At 35.3% G+C, this 26,182-nt stretch overlaps 1 protein-coding gene across 13 annotated transcripts in view; it reads left to right on the forward strand.

Annotated features, from left to right (window-relative positions):
* Positions 1-26,182, forward strand: part of LOC5571120 (protein muscleblind) — a 353,898-nt gene that overhangs the window by 313,228 nt on the left and 14,488 nt on the right. For 10 of the 13 annotated variants that reach the window (XM_021851935.1, XM_021851937.1, XM_021851938.1 and 7 more), the window contains 2 exons: positions 17,645-17,703; positions 19,350-19,434. In XM_021851935.1, the coding sequence (XP_021707627.1) occupies positions 17,645-17,703; positions 19,350-19,434 (144 nt within the window). Of the gene's footprint in view, positions 1-17,644; positions 17,704-19,322; positions 19,439-26,182 lie in introns of those variants that run through there. The other 3 variants (XR_002501876.1, XR_002501877.1, XM_021851941.1) reach the window with 3 other exon arrangements.

Raw genomic sequence — 26,182 nt, forward strand, 5'->3', positions numbered from 1 at the left:
TGCACGTTCAACTACAGGTCAGGTGTTATCGCATCACTATTCTTTAACAAAAAATAACCGTGACTCTGCGATGTTTTCTTTATGTACTTTATTTACATTGCGATGTTATCTTCACTCAGTTGTTCTACTCAATCGGTAGTTTTACTTACTCAAGTTCCAGAATTGTGCAACTAACTCCATTTTGAGGTAATGTACAAATAATTGACTACGTGACACTGATAAGATAAAAATCCATCAATTATTAAGAGCCTTTCTTTCTTCTCTTATTCTGTTATTGCGCGTAAACGTGGTTTGTTTACGAAACAGCATGCGCCGCCATACTCTTTTTGAAAACGATCTGTCAGAAACACTATCGATCATAGGCCTTTTCACAAGACGTTTCAAATCAGCTGATCGGGAAGCTCTTTGACAGTTCTTCTAAGGAAATGACAGTCCCGTGTTGGCACAGGTCCTCCACCGATGTAAACAAATGCATAGACGGATCTGTCACATGAAAAGGCCTATATGACTATCAGTTTGACATTTGAAAGACACACATACTTCTTCTTCATTGCTGAAACGTCCACTTTGAATACAATCTTCAGCAAAGTAGTAGCTGATAAATTTATCTAACAGTATCAGTTCAATACTAATTCTCAAAAGCAAATGGACATACACTATGACCGATTGAACGAATTCTGTGAATGCTGTGAATCCAAATGATGGAAGAACACTTAGAATCTGAATCTGAATCGGATAAGCGGTGTGTAGTAAAACAATATTTTGAACCCCCTAATTAGGGATCACTCTCTGTAACAATCATAATATACAGCAGATTATGAGAGAATGTTTATCGTATACTGCTACAGCTCTGATCAATGTATAATAAAACCCCTCTAAACAAGCTCCAAACCTAATGGACACCTATAGACTAAAGTTCGTTAACTAACAGGCTTCAACAAACTATCAGTTGACGTTAAATGCAGCTAAAATGCATAATAAAACATCGCAACAGGGTGCAGGCTCTTAGGCCGTATGTCGTTAGGCCGAAAAGGTCGATAGGCCGAAATAACATTTGATCATTTACTACTATTTCAAAAAGCTAACGTATTCAGTAGTTTTTCCTTCTTTTAATCAAAGGCTGTTCTTTCTATTTGTGGGCTTTCAGGTTATGCAAAGTATCCTGGTCTAACAAGTACCAAACAATTTGACCTGAAAATTCATTTGGCGGCTTCCAGGTAACGCCAATTGTGCTGACCCATCCCTGTTAGTCATCCATTCGATCTTACGGCTCATTAGAACTACCAACAATTTTCGGCCTAATGACCCTTTCAAAACAGGTTTCAACAAACTACCAGTTGACGTCAAATGCAACTAAAATGCATAATAAAACATCGCAACACAATACAATTCATTTTGAAAACATCGCACAAAAGGTTTTTTTACCTGTGTTGTACAAAATACAACAGCGCGAATACAGCGGGGATTCGCTAGTTGGAGCAAGACTGCCTTCCATTTAGTGAATCCAACCCGTTCGTTGGATCGACTGATAGTTGGTGAAAATGCTCAAGACTCATACATCTGAAGAGCAAATCGTCACGAAACCGACATATACATGCATATTTTTTTCTATATGTGGAGAGTTCAATACTCAGACGTCAAAGTAAGTTTGACATCTACTCTTGACATTCGAGTGCTTTTTAGTTGGACCATCAAGTCATTCCATGTATCAGAGCTCCAACGAATCCCCACTGTACTGAAGTGTTTATTGCAACGTCTGACAGACCTCAACAATCAATCAGTAAATGTCAAATGTAATTAATGTGTATCCAAAAAAAAAAAACATCGTGTTTCAAATAAAGCGCGTATAAAAACATCGCACAGCTGTTATTATTTTGTTTAAGAAACCATTCTACATGACTTTTCGATTACTTTTCCTAGCAAGCCGCTCGTTGTTATTGTTTGAATAACTAGCATAACATATGAATGGCGTTAATCAGAATTTTGATGATGATGACGTTTTCTTCTCTTTAAGGATATGTTTCTACCCGGTTACTTGTTTGATGTTACCAGCAGACGAAATAAGTTCTTTTCTGCCGGCTAATTTTAATTTTACTCGTTGCACGCCATTATTGAATGAGCTCCTTCCGCTGGCATGTTTCAAATCTAGTAAAAAAAACTAAAAACATATTAATTGAAACGTTCCATAACATGGCTTATACAGTTTTTACGGTTAACGGTACGTATGCTAGTCTTCATGCGTTCAAATGTCCCTAAGGTCTATAAGGCATAGGCCAGGAATTTCTCTGCTATAAATTCACTCTGAGTGAACCACTTCCCCTGGCCTATTTCAGTGCAAAATTCTCACTCTATAGAGCTTAGTGACATTTGAACACACGTAGACTAGCATGCGCTCGTCATACACAGTTTGTTTTTGTTTTCCTCAAAGAAACTTGCACACGCTTTCCAGGCTCATCAAAATACATATGGAAATATTACCCAATTTGAAAAATTTACACCCGGCTTCTGGGTGTTTTTCGAGACTGAGTGCATATTGTTTTCCTCTAAGGTTCACAACTACATCCACACTAGAGCACCCATACCATTGGGCGTGATAACCACTACTGCCCCTCAAAAAAAAACTTGAAAATAATGGTGTCAGTATCTGTCAACTATGACTGGTAGTGGCACCGTTGTTTTCAGATTTCCCTACACACTAAGCTCCTACGGTAAATTTCACCGTAATTTCAACAGGTGAAATAAAAAACCGTAATTTCGTCGGAATTTTACGGAATTCGGTGGTCTTTTACCGAATACTGCGAAAATTTACCATACTCCGTTAATTTATTTAACCGAATCCGTAAAATAATGTAAGTGTGTAAGGAAGGAAAGAAACAATTTTCTGATTACGTCACCGTACAATGGGCAATAGAAACGTTCCCGCATAACTATGAACCATACATCTACTGTTTCCCAATCAATCCACGACAATTAACGACAGTATTCGCATAATTCGGTGTAAAATTGAAAATAACAATAAATTAACAGTACCATAAACGGGTTTTACAGTTTAGGGAATGGTAATTGCACAAATTACAATGTGGGGAATAGGCAGTTAAATTATGTAACCATTTAAAAAGGCCGATTTTGTCGAACAAATTTTTTTCATTACAATCTGCCAAACGGTACACATACCTTCCATTTTTTTTTTATCAATCTACTGTAGTCCAAACAATTAGAGAATGGTTGAACCTTATAATTTAAATCAAAACAAATACTATATATGTAATTATCGTTTAATTGTGAGCTATAGTATTAACCCATGAATATCCTTGTTGTGATTAATCAATGAAAGATAATGGATTTAATATTTTATGCATTTTTATTCATATTAGAGCAATCACACTGTAAAACAGATTGCGTGTCTAATTTCACCACTTTTTTCTGCTTTTTTCGACGTTCCAAACTCTGGGGGTTCTTGCTTACACAATCCTGGGCCTTGGAAGCACGATTTCTCAGCTAGAAGATTACGGGAAGATCGGTAACGGTAATAATTTGATGGTTCCATTTCTAGTCATTGCAACAACACATCCTGGAAACAAAAAATTAATGCCCGTTAGAACTTGGATCTAAGTTACACGGAATAAATTCTTCTTACCTAAGAAATCTGGATATGAAACGGGTCACTTGAGATTTAGCTCACAAGCCTTAAAACAGAGGGAAGAAGCTTGAATCCTTCTCAAATAAAGATCCACCACTTGAAAATTTATTTTACACGAGTTTTTTCCTACTCCTAAACCAAACAGAACAAATGGCGAAACGATGAAAATGTTGAAGGTATTTCGTTCACAAACACTAAAGCGAGCCACTGTTTGCCAAACTGTTAAAAATAGGTTGTATACGGTAAAATGTAAATGTGTTTTCCGATAATGACCGTTTCTCAGAATGTGAAGTAATAATTTTACCATTTCTTGGAGACTTGCAACTCCGTATAATTTTACAATATCTGGACAGTATCTTTTACTGCTACTGTTTGGCATGCATTACACAAACCATTTTTAATCGTCTTATGCCTTAGACTGAATACAGTTCAACAAAAAATCAACTGTTAGGAGTACATTAACCTTAACAGATAAAAGTGATTAATTGTTTTGAATGTAAGGCGAACTGTGATTCTCTATGTGGGTTCATTGAGACGAAAAATTCTCCACTCTCTGCCCCCTTTTCATCATATTCAATTGACTGTCCTGCAGGAATTGTTTAGATTTTTCTATATGAACTAATCTACAATGACGTCACGCTGAATTCATCCACTCCATGTTAATCCGGTGAACTTTCCTTCACTGGATGTTGGTCCGGATGTCATTTTATGTAAACACGACCCGCAATTAGAGCGGAAAAGAAAAAGAAAATAAACAATAAAAGAAGACCGTAGATAAGTCCATACAGTTTACATTCTTCATGCCGACTAACCAGTTCCACTTTCCGTTATCGTTCCGTTATCATTGCGTTTGAGTCTTTATGCGCTATCGTATAGTGGTTATAACGCTCGATGATATGGATGCCCTAGTGTAGATGTGGTTGTGAAACTTAGAGGAAAACAATATGCACTGTGCTTCGAAAACTCCCAGAATCCGGGTGTAATTTTTTTAAATTGGTGATACTTCCATATGTAATTTGATGAGTCTAGAAAGCGTGTGCAATTTTCTTAGAGGAACCCATAAACAAACTGTATGACGAGCGTTTGATAGTGTTCGTGCGTTCTAATATCTCTAAAGCCCTCAGCACACTCTTTGCCAAGTGTGCAAATTTTTACACACGCATTAACTAACACTTCAATATCCACTTGACACTTCAGATGTTTTGTCATTGTTGAGACCGATGTTTGCACGTGGTTTATGCGTGCGGAAAAATTTGCACACTTGACAAACAGTGTACTGAGGGCTTAAGTTCTATACGAATTTGTGTTAACTGAGGTAATCCTTGCGCAGTTTTGCCTAGCTGCACGATTTAGCAAAGCGAAAAGCCTTTTTCTAGGCCCAACTATAATGACTTCAACAACTGTGATCCAGCTGAACAATGTCTCTTCTAGCTACTTCTACATTGTTTGGCGGAAAACCTACTTACCGTTTGGATGTTTTTCCGGCATTCAAACAGAATCTTCATCAGAATAAGTGAAGTCATCAGGTTTTGTTCAGCTGACTGAGAAACTGATTCACACAGACTGGACATATTTTTTTGAACGTGAGCCAAAAGTGGACTGAACGCGTTCTAATTTTGCACGAGAACCTAGTAGACATTGAACTCTCGTGCAAGATTCTGCACCTGCTCAGCCCTTATGATAAAACAATGCCGGATATTGCCAACACGTGACAGAATCTGTTCAAAAAGAGCATTATTTCTAACATTTTTCTCTTGATATAAAATTTCAAAGCTGATGTTTCGAAAGTCACATGGTAAAACGGATTCAATCAAAATATCAATTAAATCTGAGGGCATGGTAAACCTTAGGAAAAATAAAATTTTAGAGTTCAATCACTAAAATTGGAAATTCTAACATAAGCTGAGACGTTCAGTAAAATAGCTAAGATAGGACTTCAGGGCCCTATTAATAGCAGAACAACATTTACAACTCTCGGTATTTGTTTTATTTTATTTCTCAGTACAGAAAGCAACATTTTAACTAGAATATGTTCCACAAAGCAGCCGCTCTACAGTTAGCTGCCTCTCCATTTTAACTCGTTGAGATAATTTGATAATGAAGTGACAGCAACCTGTGATAAATTATTCCGCCCATGTTCGCAAGGATCATCGTCATATACTCCAAACCACAGCCTCACTCCCATCCCTAAAAACAAGTGTCGGTGAACGATTTTCTAACCGACCTTTAAATCAACACAAACGCAACCTGCAGTGTAGTTTTTAATCCGGTAGCTAAATGACAAAATCGAATGAAAAGAAAACCAGTAACAAGATTATGTGAACAACGTTGTGTTTTTAATAAGTGCCTACAACGACAAGCAGCGCCAACCCGTTTGGGATCAGGAACCAGATAAGTCCTACACTCAAATCGGTTGGCGTCTCTTGGAATCTAAAAATCTACACGCAGAATTGTTTTTGAGAAACCGTGAGATTGAAATAAGAAATAAGTTAATTTCAACCGTCTAAAACACGAAAAAAATGAAGGAATACTAAACATAATGGGTGAAAAGCTGCTGTTCTGATACAGTTGGATCTCTCTTACGTTTTCTACGTTTACCGGGCAGTATTGTGGTATTCTCGAAAGTAAGCAAAACAGTAACGGTAGTAGGTTCTACTGAACGGAAAATGCATCCACGTTGCGTACTAATAGGGTTCTAAATCCAATAAAAAAAAATTTATGCAAGGAGGACTTTGACGACCGAGGAACCTTATTCCTTCGAAATGGGAATTGTGAGAGAAGCACTTGTAACTATTTTAAGTCAAACTGTGAGACGAGGGAGAAGGTAAACCACAAAAAAAAAACAAATGATGCGAACACAGAGGACAATTTAGGCAGTATTTGTGAATTGGATAACCATTACTTAAACCGTGGATGAATGAACATTTGTATTTGAAACTAAGGAAATAAATTCTACAAAAATTGTATAACTATTAACTATTACTATGAAAATGATACATAGCATAAAACTATTACTATACTATTAGTTTATATTACTAAAACAAAGAAAAATGCATGGAATAAAAGTAATTGTTTACATTTCAATGAAAACACAAAACCGCAACTATTATTTGACATTTGGTTTAGTTTCGTAACGCAAATGCTGTACTCTCTCTCGATTTTGCTCTCTAAACCTAAGCGTATAGATTTTGACCAGTTTCGTTGCCCCCCAGAGGAAAGTGTGGCTTGTATATAGAATTGGATTCTCGTACCTTTGTCAAAACCCAAATTCTGCTACTCTCTATCTCTATCTTTACCCATCTCTCTAGCTCTCATTTGGTTCTCATTCGTTTGATCGTTTCGGTCGCCTTTTCATTTCGCCTTCTCAACCCTTTTATTCGTCGTAAGTTTTCCCTAGTATGTGTATTTCATTGCAATTAGTTTTTACTCAGACATAGAACGTTATTGTTGCCAAAACGAAATGAAGTGCCTTGTCATTCAAATATAAGTGTGCTGTCTCGTGCACCATACGGATGCCATCCCATGCAATTGCCACCTAAGTATGCACCAATACCATTACATACATGTATATTATTCGAGCGAAAACAACACCAATGACGCCTGAGTAACACAAAACCCATACATACACAGCAATAAAAAACGCTTGTTGACTCCAGTGAACGCCGCGATCTTGCATTGAGTAGCGCATATAAAACTTCTTTGAAATCAGCTTGGTGCTCGCTAACTGCTGTTCGGTTTGGTGGGAAATGTGCATTAAACGATTCGGAAATGTGGATAGCTTTTACACAACACCTCACCATTGCGCTGCCAGAACACAACTCACATCATAGGGAAATTTGAATGTATTATTTTTCTCAACTAGTAAACATGATTCCTATTTAGAATATTGGACGTTGTATGGATACTTGGAAATGGTACTTACATAAGGGCTTTCCATTCAAAATGAGTGCTCTTCAAATTGAACGTACTTTGTAGAACAAGCCCGTTGAAATTGGCTGCGTAATGCCTGATAACGCTTGAGTCTGTCAAAAAAGTGGTATATGAAGAAATTAAGAAAATTATTTTTCTTATTAAAAAATGTCAGTGTTTACAAAATACAGACATGAGTTTTTGAATTGAACCATTCAAATTTGTATTTTAGTTTGAACCACATAAAATTTGGCTGAAAACAATAGACAGAATATCAGGGATTAAATTTTGAGAAAATTGAGAGTATCTCCCACTTATCGTTCTTTTTAACAATCATGATTCGCAGCACATCAAGAGAGTCTGTTTATCATCTTCTGCTACAGATCTGATTAGATCGGGGGGATAATAGTGCATGATAACATTCATCTTAACAGACTTCAAAACTGGAGATAGTATTGCTATCGGATCTCTGCTGCTATTTATCAAACTTGTTACAACTAGCGAAACCTTGTTGATCAGATCGATACAGATGTGATTTACTTCGCTTACTTTGATTTTGAAATCAAATTACAGTCGACTCTCCACACTTCGATATCGAAGGGACCATCGACGTATGCAGAGATCGAGACAAAGAACTTATTTTTGAATGAATACTGTTTCGTTATCAAATTTCTACGACATCTTCGATTGAACTGACAGCACTCAAACGAAAAGAATCAAACCACCAATTTTTAAGGAGTCCAGAGAGCAATTCTTTCGAATTACGCTCTTTATTTTCATTGCCCATTGCACGGTGTCGTCATCATAAAATCGCTCTCTTTCACTCCTTTCAAAAAAAAACTAAAAACAACAGTTCCAGTACCTTTCAACTTTAACAGGTACTGACATCGTTGTTTACAAATTTTGTTAAAGAGCGAAAAAAGAGAATTTCACCGTGAAATGAATTATTACAGAAATGTATTGAAATCATTCTCATCTATATCTGTCCACCCGTTAAATCTAGTGATAGATAAGAGATTTAGGTAGCTTTTAAATAACCATAAACAGTATTTGTTTTAAAACTTGATATAATGAGATTCAAATGACAATAGGCCGATAGTGCAAAAGGTCTAAACACTATTTAAAATGGGGAGAATTTCCTACAAAGCAAAGAATTTTCATATTTCGTCCTTTCGGCTTTTTGTTCTTCCGAAGCTTTGTCCCTAAACACAAAAACAGCTTTGAAAAAAAGTGTACACTTCTATGTAAACAACAAAATTTTCAAAACAATCCAAAATAAAGTTCTGCATGGTGGCGATGGTAATGGTATTGGATAGACGGCAACAAATTGCAGTTATCACACGTTCGAGACAGTTCAACTAGAATAGATCACCCTCCAAGGCATGTCTGAGTATACGTTTAGAATTCCATCACCTTAGATTCAGTTTCGAAATTCGTTAAAATTTAGTTACACCTAATTATTGTTAGTCTTGGTCTAGTCTAGTCGACGATTACAGCAAAGTTGTCGCTACACTTCCAGTACATTTGATTGTGTTCTTTCTGACTGTTCGATGTGAATTCCTCTAGGATTGAAATTTGAACGGAAATGTGTGTGTGCGTGCGTGTGTGTTCTTGCTTGTCGAATCACGAGCAACCAAGGGGTCCTTTCGGGTCATAGCCGGGACCTGTCTTCCCTTTCGCTCCGAAACTAGCTCAGCTGTACAACGTATTCTCTACTGTTTTTTGCATACACATACGTCTATATATTTTCACCATTTACCCATATATTGTATACCTATTTAGCATACTCAGTACTTGTAATCGGTTGACCAGTGTGTGGAAGTACATGAAAACTGTTTTGTTACTTATTAATTTGAGTATGTATCTAATTCGAATTCAACGCCAATCCATAAACGTATTTCTATATATAAACGCTTCGGCTGATGTTGCGAGCATAGGAGGTAAGAGTTTGCACTGCTATTTGCTTGTATTATTTAAATTTTAGTTTATGTTCACCTGAACTCATAGAACCTAACACTCCATTAGTGTTTTATTGGTATTACCGTTTTGTTATCCAGTATGCTTACCACTAATTATAATTTTGATTCATTATTTTCTTCTTATGTTTTATTTACAGAAACCGTACACACCGCTAAAAGCTCTAACCACATAACAAAAAAACGGCTTTATTTTCTCTCACCACGTCAGTTTTTGCGCACAACCAACTCAAAAGTTTCTCACCACACCCAACCACCAAAACAGCCAATCCCACTACAGTAGCTATGCCAAAAAGAAAATAAAACACCAGCACCAGCAAACTGAAAGCTTTGGTTTTACCGCTTGTAGATCATTTGGAAATTATTGCTTGTGATGGAAATTTTATCATTTCCAGTATCGTTTTTTTATTTTCAGCACCCGTTATGAAGCTTCATTCGCATTCATATATTGCTCCAGGCTCTCATATTCCATCCCACAAGATCAGTTCCCATTTCCTCTTGTGAACATCTCCAAACATCCTTCGGATATTCCACCAACAAGTCCTCTTGATCCAAAACTGGCCCGATCACGAACCTCCATCAGCCCGAAAATCTCCATCATAGCAATTTATGTTATCTCCTCGATAGCTCAGAGACCCATCCCCTCACACTTTCTATTGACATTACCTACATATTGTATACCAACTTCGCTTCGTATTGACTGTGGCTTATGGAAATCACTTTGAAGAAAACAGTATATTGTACAACCTCTCTCTAGAATCCTATACCTAATTATATTTAGTTTAGAATGATCGTACATTTGAGCAGAATATTGCCAGCTACCCCTACACTAGAATTAATGCAGATGTTTTCATTTATTTTCGAAAGGTTTCAACATGTTTAACGAAGTGAAAGAGCTTAATGTTTTGAATAAGATGCGGCCCCAAATGCAGTGGTTAATGTTGATATGGCTTAAATGTTCACAGACATGGATTACAAACAAACAGCTGGAATCCCCCGATGAAGTTATAGAAAGTGTAAAATTATGTTAGAATTTTGTTTGATTAAAAGTTGATTTACGTACGCTTTTTTGAATTTCGTTTAGTTTGGGTCACGTGAGTCTCTTTTATAACTTTTTTTTTCAAGGATACAAGTACTCGTCGTAGCCCATTACACTAAAGTGTACCCTCTCTTCCCTAGTCAATGAAAAAAAATTAAATCAACCGTTTCACTATGATAATGAATCTTATGTTTTGTTCAGATAGTAAGTATTCATGATTATAAAATGATTGCAATACTCACAATTTCTTAGAGAATTCTTAAACATAAACATTTTGAAGGATTTCTTTCGAAAAATCTATTCAAGGAAAGTTTTACAAATTTCCCCAAGAATTCTTACTGGAATTTCTCTACATATTCCTCTACAAAGTTTTCTAGGGGTTCTTTCAGGAATAACGCAAAGAATTTTTTTAAGCATCCCTTCAATTCTTACTAAATGTTTTCAGACATTTAACAATCCTCTAAAGACTTCTCAGAATAAAATCATCTAGAAAATCCCCAACGAGATTGCTTTATAAACCTGTGACACCCGTAATGTTAGCTTGCTGAAGCCTGTTCCTGTGCTCCTTCGGCCACAGCAGAAGAATATTATTGGGGAAAAAGGGGACCAATTGAAACCATCACTTTTCTTCGTCGTTAAGTCTGCGATTGTGGTAGTTAAAAGATCCATGTTTTGCTAATTCTTGCAAACGCAAACGCTGTGCACGTAGTATGTCTGTCAAATCAGTGGGTAGCATTGAAGCATGCCTTATATACGAATATAGAGCCAATGTACTGCTTATTTATTGCTCCGTGTATATGGTTTTGAAGCATTGATGATGCATTAATATTGTTCAGTTTGAAAAACTTTAAATTATTTCTTACGCTATGCCAAAAGAAATTTCTTCACAATTTGCTGAAGAAAACCGTTCAACATTCCAACAATGGGATTAGTCTCCTAATTCCCCCAGAAAGATTAATTCAGTTTTACAGATTGCTTTAATAATTACCATCTCAGAGTAAGAACTAGCAAAATATGTGTCCTTCCGGGACACAGCTTATTCTAGGGTTGAAAAAAATTGTGTAGTATGTATTTTTGAGATGCCATACAAGAATTGCTTGAGAAGCCTTTTTATCTTTTTCAGTATTACTGTGGGTTAATTCAGTATCAGTTTTTTCTGAAATTTATTCACATACTATCACAGAAATTCTACCAAAGAATAACTACCAACAAAATCTAATAGGAATTCTACCAGAAATCATATTATAAGTTCAGCGGGGATTCCTTACATATCTTTTCAAAAAAATTGAATTTATTCAAACATTTATTGGATATTTTTTTTTGAAGTAAATTCTCAATCGATTCTTCAATTTAATGGTTCAAATTCCACCAGAACCTCATCCAGAAAATCCTCCAGGAATTCCTTTATCGAATCATTCAAAAATCCCTCCAGGGAATTTCTTTAGAGGTTCTTCTGAGAATTATTCCAGAAAACTCATTAAATTGTTTGAGATATTCCTCCAGAAACTTTACCTCGAATTTGTTCTCAAACAGCTCTGAGGATGTCTCCAGAAATTCTTCCAGGCTCTACAAATTTCTCCAAAAACTCCTACACGGATTTATACAGAAGTTCCTCTAGAAATTCTTCTAGTAATTCTACAACAAATTCTCACAGTAATTCTTCTAACGATTGTTTCATAAAGCATTTCAAAAATTCTTTCAGATATTCCTCTAAAAATACATCCTGCAAACACTATACGTATATAAAGAACTTCTTCAAGAATTTCTCCAGGAATTTTCCAAGTATTTCACCGGGGATTTCATCAGGAATCCGTCCAGTTATATTACCAAATGTACATCAGAAAATCCCCTAGGTATACCTCCAGAGATTTCACAATGAAATTTCACGATCTTTCCTCCAAGTCATTAAAGAGTGATTAGTTACCAGTCCTGAGAATTCTTGGATGAATCACTGGCGAAATTTCTAGAGTAACTCTTGTAAAAATTGCTTATAGAAGCCCTTAACCAATATGTTGAGAAATATACGAATGGGTTCATTTCGTGATTACTAAATTAATTGTTGAAAATAATCGAGGAAGAGTTTCAAGCACTTTTGGTAAAAGAAAAAAGGAAAAAAATGATTTGGATTGCTTAGGGATTCACAAAAATTACTTCAGTGACCTGCCGGACAGGTCAATGGACAGAACGAACCGCTCGACGAGCTTCACGTATCCGCCAAGAACTACCGGTATGGTTTTCCTCCTGTGGATCTTTCTACTTGTTGTACTATGTACAACAGTTGGGATTTATATGCTATCATTTTACAACAAAGATATCTATCGGTACCAAACCAAAATGTATTCCTCAAGAATCTTCTTAAGAACAATACTCAATAGTTTTTGTTTACAAACTTGCCGTTTAGAATGCGGTAAACTTGACAAATGTACAAAGAAGTCGCATGATTATGATCGTATTGGAAACGGTTCAAGTGGACTACAATTTAAAATCGATATAACTCAAAATTCAAATAATTTCGAGGCATGGGGTCTTCAGTTGTTCTGTAGGTGGAGCACTATCTGATGGTACCTCATTTCATTTGGAATTTGACCGCTAGGTGGCATGCATGAAATTTTTACTTTTGTTATGTAGATATCTCAGGAGCCTGTCCATTTAGAAAGATGGCATCTTCGGCAAAGTTGTTCGGTAGCTCAAGGACTATAATTATTCTAAGCAAGAGTTTCGAGATTTTGCCACCATGTGGCGCTAGTGAGCATGGAAGTTTTGTTTTGCGAATATCTCAGGATCCATGCTATTGAGAAAATGGAATCGTCGACAAAGTTGATCTTGGGCAATTAAACAACTTTGCCGAAGATGCCCTATTCCTATTATTTTAATCAATCTCCAATTTCATGGCCTAAATGAAGATAGCTTTTGAGCTACTGAACAACTCTGCCGCAGACGCCATCTTTCTAAGTGATTAAGCTCCTGAAACATTTGCATAAAAAATGTTTCATGCTCATTGGCGTCACGTGGAGGAAAAATTTAGAATCAAATAGCTCGATCAATGATTGCCCTTGACTTGCGTTACCTGGTGGCAAAATATGGAATCAACTGCCTCTAACAATGATAGTCCTTGAGCTACTGAACAACTTTGCCGAGAACACCATCTTTCTAAGTGGTCAGGTTTCTGAGATATCCGCAAAACAGTTTCATGCACACTAGTGCCGCCTAGGGACGTTCCGATATATCGAATCGTTTTGATCAACAGATTCCATTTTGCTGTTCGTGAACGTTCATTTTGATGTTTTTGCGTCATGCAACATTTTCTACCAATAGTTCAATGTATAAAAATTATCATTGTGATAAAAAAATGTTGGAAAACATTATTTTACTTTTGATTTTTCGTATGACTTTCTTTCGATATTTTTTGTTTCGATATATAGAAAGAAAACAATATCGAAAGGATTCCAGAACACAAAGTTCTATATTGTTGCGTAGGTGTTAATTACTTTAATGCTTTTTAACGTTTATGATGATCATTATTCGTTGCTTTACTGGATTGAAACATTAGTTCTGCCAAACATATCGATTTGAGAAGTCACAAGCAGGAAAAAGGAACTAGTTGATAAAACTGACTCGACCGATATGGAACGTCCCTAGTGCCACCTAGTGGAAAAATTTCGAGTTTCATGGATCAAATTATGATAGCTCTTGAGTTACAGAACAACTTTACCGAAGGCAGCATCCTTCTTAGTTGTCCGAATCCTAAGATATCCTAAAAACAAAAGTTTCATGCTCGCTAGCGACGCCTGGTGGCAAAATCTCGAATCTTTTGGCTCAAATAATGATAGCCCTTAAGTTTCTAAACAACTTGTTTGCTCATTTTTCTCGAAAAAAAATCATCTGTGTTTGATAAAACTTCATGAATACACAACCGATTCCAATTCTATTAACATAATTTCGAAGAAAAATTAATTGTTTTCAACCTGTGTGTACAAAACATTGAATTAGAAATCGTTTTGAATTAATTATTTAACTAAAACTGCCCAAAAACAAGAATTTTCAAAGAAAAATACCAATTTTATTAACCTGTTTGTCAGTTGAACGATGAAAAAAACATGTTTCTGTTGTATTCAAAAGTCAAAATATTATTTCAATTCAATTGTGTTTGGTAAAATAAGGAAAAATTTGGAGAAATTTACTTTTAACTAAGACTTGTATTGATTTAAGACAAGTTAAATGCTCAATGGATCTTTCATAAATTCAATGTTAAAGACAATGATACTAAAAGCTTAAAAAATTATAAAAAAAAAAACAAAGAAATTATGAAGACTTAACTGAAGGTCATATTTTTTTAACATGAAAATTCACCGCTTGCGCCACTTCCAAATCTCAATATTTTGGCTCAAACTTTGTAGTTTGAATTCAGAAATGCACACGAATTTTTGGTTTTGAGGGATTTTGAAAAATATTATTCTGAAAGCATAACTCAATAAAGGATCTCTCTAAAAAACCTTGATATGGATGTACTGAATCATTGGCAGAAAATATCCGGAAAAGGTTAGCTCCAGAATCCATAAAATTAAAAAAAAAATATGGACAAATTACTGATAAGGGCAATTTTCCCAGTACCGGACAGCACCCAATAACCGGACACCTTCGGAAAATTGAGAAATCATGGTCCAATCAAGATGGTGTATTAGAGGAAAAGGAAGCTATTATAAATAGGAATGGTTGCGTAGCATAACACATTCTTGAAATATGCACGTCTTTTAGGAAAAACAGAGATATTTGAAAACCGATAAAAAGTTGACATATCGCCTTAAATTTGAACTTGTTTAATAATGATTTTGAATGTGGAAAAATAATATTGATCATGCAGGCATAATGGAAAACCATCATAATTTGAAAGTGATAATGTATTTTGTACCATATTTGAACTAAATATTGTGAAACTACAATTTTTGCCTAGCACCTTATGTCCACCAGTTTCGAACAGCTTAATTTGTTACATGATATCTTTGTTATTTTTGCACCAATGTCCTCAAATACATTCATTTTTCATGGGTTTATAGATCATGGTATCAAATATTAGAAAAATTAGAAGAATTAAAATTCAGAACAACAGCTAAATTATGCTATTTTTCATCATGTATGAAAGAGGTTTTTTGATTAACCACTTGCACACTAAATAAAACTCAAATTACTTTTGTGAATGTTGCAAATTCATTGAATTGGCATTGGCAGTAAAATACTAATCCTAGAGTATAAAATTCAATGATGTACAAATTTACAGAATTCGAGGCATTTCCAGATCGTGTCCGGTATTGGGGGCCATCTTTTAATATTGGTCAATTTGGTACTAAAATACATCATCAAAATGCAATGACGAAATTCATATTAATATTTTCATATTTTTTGTACGCTACAAAAACAATAATATTTATCATAAATAGGCACCAAGACCGTATAAAATAAATAGTTTTTGAATTACGAATTTAGTGGCTTAGGTGTCCGGTACTGGGGGATCTCCCCCTAATTATAAGGTAAGCAAAATTTCTACTCGTTTTTCAAAACTTATGAAGAAATTTGCAAACTATATGAGGAATAGAAGAACCGATAAATACATTATCAGTAAAGCTTTCTGTTTGATACAATCTAGTTGATTGAAAAACGAAAGGAAATCCTAAACCAAAGCTCCACTTATGGCCAGAAATGCGATTCTAACTGTCTTTCTCACACATATTTTTCACCTTACAAACTCTGGAACTCTTTTCTTCTTCAGTTTTCAAGCAACTTGTTGAAAATTAGCATGATTTTCATTTCTATACAAAATTCATAGGAGCCAATACAACTTAATATGCTTTGGTAAAGTTGCAATGATTTATACATGAGACAGGATTCCAGGGATAAACCTTGCTCGTTTCCAGAAAACCAAAAGCAACAAAATCAGTTTCGGAAGGCTACTGCTCGTTTGCAATGGTGCACGTATTGTATGAACCGATGGGTACTCAATTATAATTGGAAACAACTTCTAGAAACGTTTATGAATCCAACATGGCCATCTTGTATGACCCTTTTGCTTTAAAGATTTCAGCTAATGCGTGAAAATAAAACAAACAAAACTGCTATTCTTTACTTCCTTTATAAGATGTATGCCTTTAAAATTGTGGCACAGTATTGCAGTTGGAACTCAAGCTCTTTCACCTTAAAAATGTATCGTGTTAGGTATGCTAGTGTTTTAATGGCATCAGTCGACTACTTATTTGGATTCCAGTTTTGCTTTAGATGTTTCGTTGTTCTGTTGTGGTTTTAGTATCGATTGTTATTTTCTGGGTGAAACAATCCTTTATTGGTTGCATGATTTCGGTTAAACTTTTCGATATTTGTTTATGTAGATTTATTTTCTCTTCCACTCCACAGATGCTTACCATTTCTTTAGATATTGGAATTGTTTCAATCAAATGAATTGTGTTTTAAAATTTTCCTGTTTTTACCTTTCTTTATTTCACGCTAACCATAATTTACCTGGATTATAAACTATCGATTTCCGTTAAACTTATTTGATTATAATTGAATATGATTTCAACCGTCACGTAAAACCGACATCGGTCGTACACAATGAAAATGCAAATGTGCAAAATCGGCGAAAATGTTGATGCTGGATTGAAAATCGATGCAAATGATAAATCACTGAACTACACCATAACCAATCATTAATTGGAAAACTATCACACAAAAACCTCATCCCAAACGATCGGTCCTCGACATGCTGTTTGCTTCCATCGGCCCATCACACCACTGCATGTCGCCATTCCTTCCTTTGAAAATTATCGAATTAAATTGCACCCAAACCAAAACCCACTTCCACTTTGTAATTGATGTCGTATCAACGTCTTCTTCCATGGAATTCACACTTTTTTATGCAAAACTCTAACATTGTCAATCGCGGTGGCTCTCTGCTACTCTCAATCTGTCCCCGTCTCCAACTCCTACTGCCCCTTTCTGTAATGAAAATCAAATAATGCGCCCTGTGAATTGAACGGTCGGGAATAAAATGTGACCACTTGTGCAAATGACATTTCAATAATCCAACAACAGCTTCGTCTACGATACCCTTGAATGCTCCTTACGTTATCTACACCGATGCCAATGGACAGGTACAGGTTTTCCTGCTTATGTTATAATTTTTGTTTGATTTGGAACTGAGCCCTTCTGTCTCGAAGGCAGCATATCAAGACACCTTGACAATTTTATATCAGGAGCTTCTACAGTACTGACAAGAACGATCTAGTTTGGGAACCTGTATCTTTATCTCTAGAAATCTGATTGATCTGGAGTTTGAACGGTATGTTGCAAATAGGGTTTTTTGAATGAAAATTTCAAAAAAAAAATACGCTTGTGAGCCTACTCACTTCAAGCATTGCGTAATTTGGTGACGGCCCCTATGAAGTTCAGATTTCAGGTAAATGTTAATTTGACCCTAAGCAACTGAATAATTGTACTGAAATCTTTGAACGTAGTTCAAGATGTTTTATTAGACCTAAACATCCGAATAAACTAATTATCTGAATTAGTTTAGATTTTGCCATGTGAGTTATCTTGATATGATGTCTTCTCGACTATTAAATTGCTTATGTTTGCTGCTTAATCTGGAAATACAATTTTTAGTTGCAACTCCTTTAACCCCAATAAAAAAAACATATGCCCGCTTCTTTAAACTAAATGACCCAATGCTCTCCTTTCAGCCCCACCCCTGTCTTGAACATAGAATGTGCTTTTTCAGAAAAATATACTCGCTCAGCGCCGCAGCCGCTTTAGAATCGTTTATTTTCTTGTCCGCATCTTCAACTATATATTGGTCGCTTGCTTGGTGGCAGCTGCACCGCTTATGTTTCAGTTTTACATTGACCGGAACCGAAAATTTTGACCGTCACATAAACTCACCTACTCCTTCTACTGCTTCTAGCTTTTATGATTAGAAGAATCGAACTTGATAGTTATGGTTCATTACCCGAATTTGGGCTGCCGCTGAAGAATGATTGCCTGCTGCTTAGTATGCCTCAATGCTCACACAAGGAAACAAAATCTTACTAATTGTGCTTTTTTTCTAATTTCGATGAAAATCATATAACGTCAGCTTCTTAGTATTGTTTAGATGTTTTGGTTCATTGGAAACTATCTCTTCTTTTTGAAAATAATACCCTTTCTAATATTCGATAGGGCAAACATACTGTCAGCAGAAAAGTAAAACTAAATCCTAAGACTAGGCAGTGAACAAACATAAGTTGAATGGAAAATGCTAGGAGAAACTGTTAAAGCCACAATGTTATAACGAATTGAAATCTCAAATCGCGGCCCACCGTCTAAAACCCCTAAAACTGTGGATAAGCCTCAACTACATCATTATTACCATTATAGCTAGAAGATATCCCCCATATTTGATCCCACGTCTTCCCACCATCTCCAAAATACATCCTTTAGCTCTTCGTCGTTTCCGTCTCGATACCTCCCCTCAGCAATCAAAACCACCATCCCTCCAATCACTTCCCCAAACAATCTTCCGTATTTGGTTTTAGTTTTTCTTTTTCCGTTCCAAAATAACGTTTTCCGTTTCAAGTTTTCTAGTTTTTAGTTCGAGTTTCGATATCCATTCATTCATCCCAACAACCGCCACCATCATCTAACTCAATTTATAACTTTTGAAATAAAAAAAAAATCACCATTTACCTTCCATCACGCTGGCTCGAGTGCAAATTAAAGCTAAACTAATCGAAAGTCTGTCTTTCTTGTCCACCCGTTACAGTTACTGGACACCCTCCCGGTGTGCCAAGATTTTAATAGATCGATGTGCACGCGCCCGACCTGTAGATTCGTACATCTAATGGAGTGTAAGTATTGAGATATTTGATCGCAATAAGTATTGCAATGAGGTTTTTGATTCATTGAATAACTGAGGGCTTTCCTTTTCCAAGGTAATAATATGGTTACAGAGGCATTACCAGTATTTATATTGATCCATAAAAAATAGAACTTTTGTTACGTGAACGTCAAGTTTAAAAATATTTCATTTATTCATTTCATTGTCTGATTCAAATAAATATAAATTTTAGCCTGGCAAAATCGGGCAAAAAAGGATGCTAAAATCGAGGGTAGGCAAAATCGGGTCATAAAAGGTGCTAAAATCGGAGGTAGACTAAATCGGGTAATTACTGTATTGTAAAACCACAACTCAAATTTTGGCAGCACTGCTTTATTGGCAGCACAAGATATCATTATCTGAGGGTGTTATATTAAAATTCTGATATTTTTCAATATTACGTCACGAAATGTTTCGCAAAGCTGAGATATGTATTGCAGTTGGTCGTACAACAATTCTTCGTGTAATTGGCAACACTGTTTAAACAGAATTAAGACTTAATTAAAAAAAAAAAAGCAAATTCAAATTTCCAGAAAACTTCGAATATTTTATATATGAATTCTGGCAATCTAGGCAATCGCTAATAACAATGCTCAGGTGAAATAAACGATTAACAAATATCTCACAACTGCTGGTTAGTGTCACTAACTAGTTAGTTAGTCACTAAGTATTAGTTCGATTCCCGCCACGGTCTGAAAAACGTTTCGTGAGGAATGTTTTCCAACCGAGCCACTGAGCCTTGCATGCTAGTTCGTTATCTTCCTTCAAAGGGCAAATAGCCCACTTGAAGCATCAACGTGTAGGAGTCTTTAAAAAATATATTCTGCGTTTTTCTGAAAAATAAGCCCAGGAGTGGGGCGTTTTTTAATAATGTAGTTTAAAATCTCACCGGGTATTAGAGTTGTACAAAGGTCATCAATTTTTAGTCCTCTTCTGATTGGTGAAGCGTTCTAATCAATCTCGGGACCTAGAAACTCAGAGCTCGACCCGGATAAAACTGCCTTTCGTTCAAGCCCATTTTTGAATCCGATATGTTCCTGAAGCAAAGCATGGTGAAAAATTTTCATCCAAAATCAGTACTGTCTCAACACTTCATTTGGTTACTTTTCAAAGAAGAAAATGAACAAGACATAAAAAGTATTCAACAGTCAGAATTCTCGACTAACGCAAAGGTAAGTAATTTTGGATATACTTCGAAATTAAGTTTAAAGTATTCAACTTGAAGAACAAAATTGTATCTTATTTTGAAGTTTTGTCAAAGTACTTCAGTTTATGTATTTCAGTTTAGACAAATAGACGTAAAACTAAATAAATTTCCATCGACCACGCGTTCAACGATCGTTTCGAATTTTCTGTCTTCCCAACATCACAACCAGCGCGCGCCCATCGTTATTATTCGTGTTTGACGTTTCACCGCCATCTGCAGGTCTTGTTGCACTAAACATTATTTCGTGCAATATGCTCGCCATATGATGATAGTGTAAACTGGGCAATCGAAATTAGAGAAATATGTTCAAAGTGTTACTTTGCTTGTCTGTACTAATATCTTTTATAAACTACAGGATAGCCAATGTTCAAAAAAGAGTTTGAACGGAGTGGTTGTAAATGTATTATTCGATTCAATGCCCAAATTTTACAATGTCGTAGAAGCAGGGGTGGTAGTGACTAAGTGTCTTAAAAATAATAACTTTAGGGACCTTTTGCTTGAGAAAATAGTCAAAAAACCGATCTGTAACCAAAAAGAGGCCATATGAGAACTAAGAAATAAAAGTTTTTCAGTTTTTTCTTTTGAGAGTACTCTTCTCTGCCCTAAAAATTCGTATACTATTCTTTTTTGCTAAATGAGCTCAACTATTTTCCAGATATTACTGACGATTGCAGTACAAATCAAATAACCTTTTTAAAAGAAATCAGATTAATCTCTGTCCCATGTTAAAACAGTTGCTCTACCAAAGTTTTATTATTGGCCGATTCTCAAAATGATCATAAAGAATTTATACGGTCAGTTATCTCACTAAATATAGAAATAAGAGACCTAGTGATAAAACTATTGATAAATAAACAACTAACTATTGGTATAAACTTAGTATAATGAAGTAGTTTTAAACTTTTTACAAAAAAATTTATTCAAGCAAGTTTTCCAGAAACGTCGTTTTGGTAATCCAATGGTTGAACAAAGCCGTTGGGATGAAAGGGTTCAACTTGCAAAAATAGTATCGAAAACACAAGAATAAGCAGTTTCCTCTCAGATCCATGATTTAAAAATTTACCCTTCACAGTTGACCTGTGAAATTTTGTTGAACATTTAATATCAAAAATTCTTGCTAAACATTAAACAAACACTTGGAAGACTGCTATATTTCAACAATTTGAACGACTTTCTATGTAATATGCGTTGTATGATAATCTTCTTCTTCTTTCTGGCATTACGTCCCAACTGGGACAAAGCCTGCTTCTCAGATTAGTGTTCTTATGAGCACTCCCACAGTTATTAACTGAGAGCTTTCTTTGCCGATTGACCATTTTTGCATGTGGCAGGTACGAAGATACTCTATGCCCTGGGAATCGAGAAAATTTCCTTCACGAAAAGATCCTCGACCAGCGGAATTCGAACCCACGACCCTCAGCATGGTCATGCTGAATAGCTGCGCGTTTACCGCTACGGCTATCTGGGCGTTGTATGATAATCGCTCAGATCCAATTTACAGTATAGTAAATAAGCATATTACTGAATTGACGAACGAAATTAATGTTTGATTTACTGAAATCTTTAATGACAAGCCTCTCAGACAAATTAAACCGTGTTTAAAATGTATGAAAAATGATTGTGCTTATGTATTTTAAAATTGTTGGCATTTTGTAGTAGTAAAAGTCGTAATTAGGATAGATTCCCACTTTTTTCAAATCTATCTTTTGGACGACAATAGGGTCAATGAAACCAACGACCTTGAAAGTAGGAAAAAAAAACAAAATTCTGAGAACCTGAAAATTGAGACAAACACGTTGTAAAAAGGCGATTTTTGTTTTCTAGGTTAGACTAAGTGTATGGAGTTGAAAAAATGTACTCTTTCCGGTGAGAGCAAATATGGTAAGCCGAGCCGAGACATATCTTTATGGATATTTCAATTCATTTATTTTTATTTCAACAAGTATCACTTGTTAGATTGCAACAAATATTACTGTATGCATTTTTCAAGAATATTTTTCCAGAAAATCCTCGAAGAATTCATTAAGTGATTTTCTTCCTATTTCATCAGTATTTTGTCCTTTATTTCCGTTTAAGACATCTAGATGTATTCAACTAGTAATTTCTCCAGTAAATCCTTCAATGATTTCTTTACATATCTTTCTTCCTACAATTTCCTCCATTCAGGATTTAGTTTTTAGAATGATTTCAACATGGATTGTTTTGAGGATACCTTCAGAAATTGCTCCAGATACTCCTGACAAGATTTCTTCAGGAAGCCCTCCAAATAATATCCTGTAGGACTTTCTGCAAGAATTTCGGAAGAAAAACGCAATCCCGTAAGAATGATCGGAATAAATGCTGTAGTATTTTCTGGTGTGAGATTATATATGAAAAATTACTCGAGCAATGTTTGGAAAAACTGCAAGAGTTGTTCGTCAACGGAATGTTGGACAAATCCTTAAAAATAAATACGGAGGTACCTATTATGGAATCCCTAGTCAAATATATTGACATTAGAGTGTCCATTTCCCGGCCATTTTGCTTGTCCCGGAATTCGGGACAAAAATTGATGCTTGTCCCGGGAAATCCCGGGATCCCGGGATTTCCGAGATTTTCAATAAAACCAGTATTTTTTGTTGAAATTTAAGTAGAATTTCATCAATGCAATATTTCTATAATGAAGTATGAATAGAAAGTAATGTTTAACGGTAAAAAGTTAATAACAACATATTGTACTCCATGTATAACTTCATCAGGTAACTAAACTAAAATCAGAGCTTGACTCATAATGGGATTTGTTTGGGATATTTTATTTAAGTTCACTATTATAAAAAAGAAAGTATTATAAACATCTAAGTCATAATATTTAAACTACTAGCTTCAGACATTCAGAATGTCATCAAAGCTTTGAAGAACAAAAATAACATTTTCAAATCATTGAAGATATGTAGTTGATCATCCTAAGAGTTGAATACTTAAAATATTGACAGATGTTAAAGTGTACTTCATATTGACTTTCATAGCCTAGACTTATGAAACGTCTAATGTTTGTAACTGAACCATGTTTTTACTTATTTGGTAATTTGATTTTTTCGTCAAAATAATAACCTATCTATTTTCTTTTCTTTATTGTGATTTTCTATTTTATCGAAAAAGGTTGAATCTGAAAAATGTCATTGTTTTGCATTGAGGTGAAACAGTTTGGAATCCTACTTATAAGAATGCACTTAAATTTCAAAGGCATTAATCTCGTGAAGCAAGAATCCAACAACAGTACACTTTTTATTTTGGCTTTGTGCACTAGCAGAAAGCTTAAAATAAGAAGATTAGGAACATTTGCCTATTACTTCTTCATTTCAGTGCCATTGAACACGTGAATAGGGCCATTAAGTTGGTCATTTTTAAATTCCGGGTTGTTTCACTTCAAAATCTAGTGGTTTTAAACAAATTTTACATTAATTTCGGGAATCCCAGGATTCCCGGGACGGCAGAACGTATATCCCGGGAAACGGGAAATCCCGAAATTTATCAAATCCCGGGATTTTTTGTCCCGGGATGTCCCGGGATGGACACTCTAATTGACATTGATAAAGCATGAAGAATTTTAGTGTAATTCCTAAGATAAACTGTAGGTGAATACTTGAGACAAAACGGTATTCCTTCATTCATATGAAAATGACTGGTAGAAGAACTAAACAATTAGCGTAAGAGCTCCTTGAAGAATTCTTGAAGATAAAGTAACTAAAGAATTTCATCAAAACTATAGAATTGGAGAAAGCTTTGGAAGGACAAACTCCTGGAAGAGTTAGTGGGAAATCTCAAAAGAAATTTCTGGAGGAATGTCTGTAAAAGCTTCTGAAACTACTTCCAGAATAAATCACTAAAAGAATTCCTGAAGCTTTGACTCGTGTAATCTGATAAAAATTCTTCTTCGCGTAAAAATCACTAATGTTTTTTTTTGGCCTCTAAATTATGCACCAGGACTTACTGAAAGGATAAAGATGAAAATACTGACTTTAGAGACCATTATTGTTTAAAAGAGACTTGGAAGACCTCCGTTTGATAAAACGAGGCTTTTTAAAAACTTACATTGAAATAGAGACCGAGTTTCTAAAACCCTGTTGAGTGATGCAAATTCATGATTTAAGGATTGCAACCAAGATACCAATTCATTCGTCATTATTTAAATAATATTAATTGTTGACATCATTTGTTATCTCAGCAATCCACGCTGAAACCAGGCCGCCATCGGCACTCATCGTTAGAATTCATTTGAGTTAAACAAACTTTGGCGGCCATTTTCAATTTGGCTGCCATCTTGAATTTTGTTAGAACAACTGTTTTTTCATCATTGGCGCACCGCTTGTTTTGAATTCTGAAATCATAATCAGAAAGCAGAGAAAAAACTGAGTAAGGTAGGCTACAAAAACTAGGTGAGCAATGGTATTTACCCCATGTTATGAACGAGGTTCTAAATCATGTTCTTCGATTTTGACGTATATGGCGAGTGCGATCAATGCAAACATCATTTTTTGCACAACAAAGAAACAAGTTTTCAATCGTATGTTCTGTTTGAGTGTTATTTTGAGTGAAAAAATCTGGCGGTTATCTTGGATTTTGACGCCATCTTGATTTTAAGTAGTAGAATGATTATTTCACCTTTTTAGCACTCATCATGTTGAAATTCGAGGCAACTACTAAAGCAGGTTACGCCTACTCTTCTTCTTATTATTCTTCTTCTTCCTGGCGTTACGTCCATACTGAGACCGAGCCTGCTTCTCAGCTTAATTATAGAACGGGTAATTAAATAGGAATTTCCTTTTATAATGCATTTTCCACAAAGAAATAATTCTTCGACATATCTTCGAGTTCAGGAATAGTATTCATTCTACGTAGAAAATAAGAAACTTTCACCAACTCCGGCTATCTGAGTGTTGATGGGATTTAGGTTATGTGGATCTTATTCAACATTCTATTTCGTGTATACGTCTTGAATGTACTAACATTAAAACAAAAAAACTACAAATGAACTTTAACACTTCACTTTTTGCAAAAAATAATAAAATACTAAAATTCATTTGTAGTTTTAAACATACTCTAATAATCCCTCCCAAAGTTTAATATAAAAAAGTGTAGATTAAAACAAAAGGTAAAAACAACTCTGTACCACGCCACCTCTGTTTAGCATGAACCACGAGTCAGATGTCTCACCGGGATTACCTCGAAATATTACTTCACAACTGCTAAGGATGCATGCTCCTGTGCTTGCTAGTCATTTAGGCTTCACCACACTGCTCATCTTGTTCAAAAATTTCTCCTGTAATTTCTCTCCAGAAACATCTTCTAAAGTTACTGCGGAAACTGGTTCAGAAGTTACTTTATAGATCCTGTATAATTTCTCCAGGTATTTTTGAAGCAATTATTCCGAAGATTTTTTCAGACATTACTTCAGAAATCATTACAGGCATACTTCCACGTGTGCTTCAATGAATTTATCCATACCACAGGTTACCCGCCCTGAAATTTGAAG

This window comes from Aedes aegypti, chromosome 3 (assembly GCF_002204515.2).
Source record: "Aedes aegypti strain LVP_AGWG chromosome 3, AaegL5.0 Primary Assembly, whole genome shotgun sequence".
Classification (NCBI taxonomy): domain Eukaryota; kingdom Metazoa; phylum Arthropoda; class Insecta; order Diptera; family Culicidae; genus Aedes; species Aedes aegypti.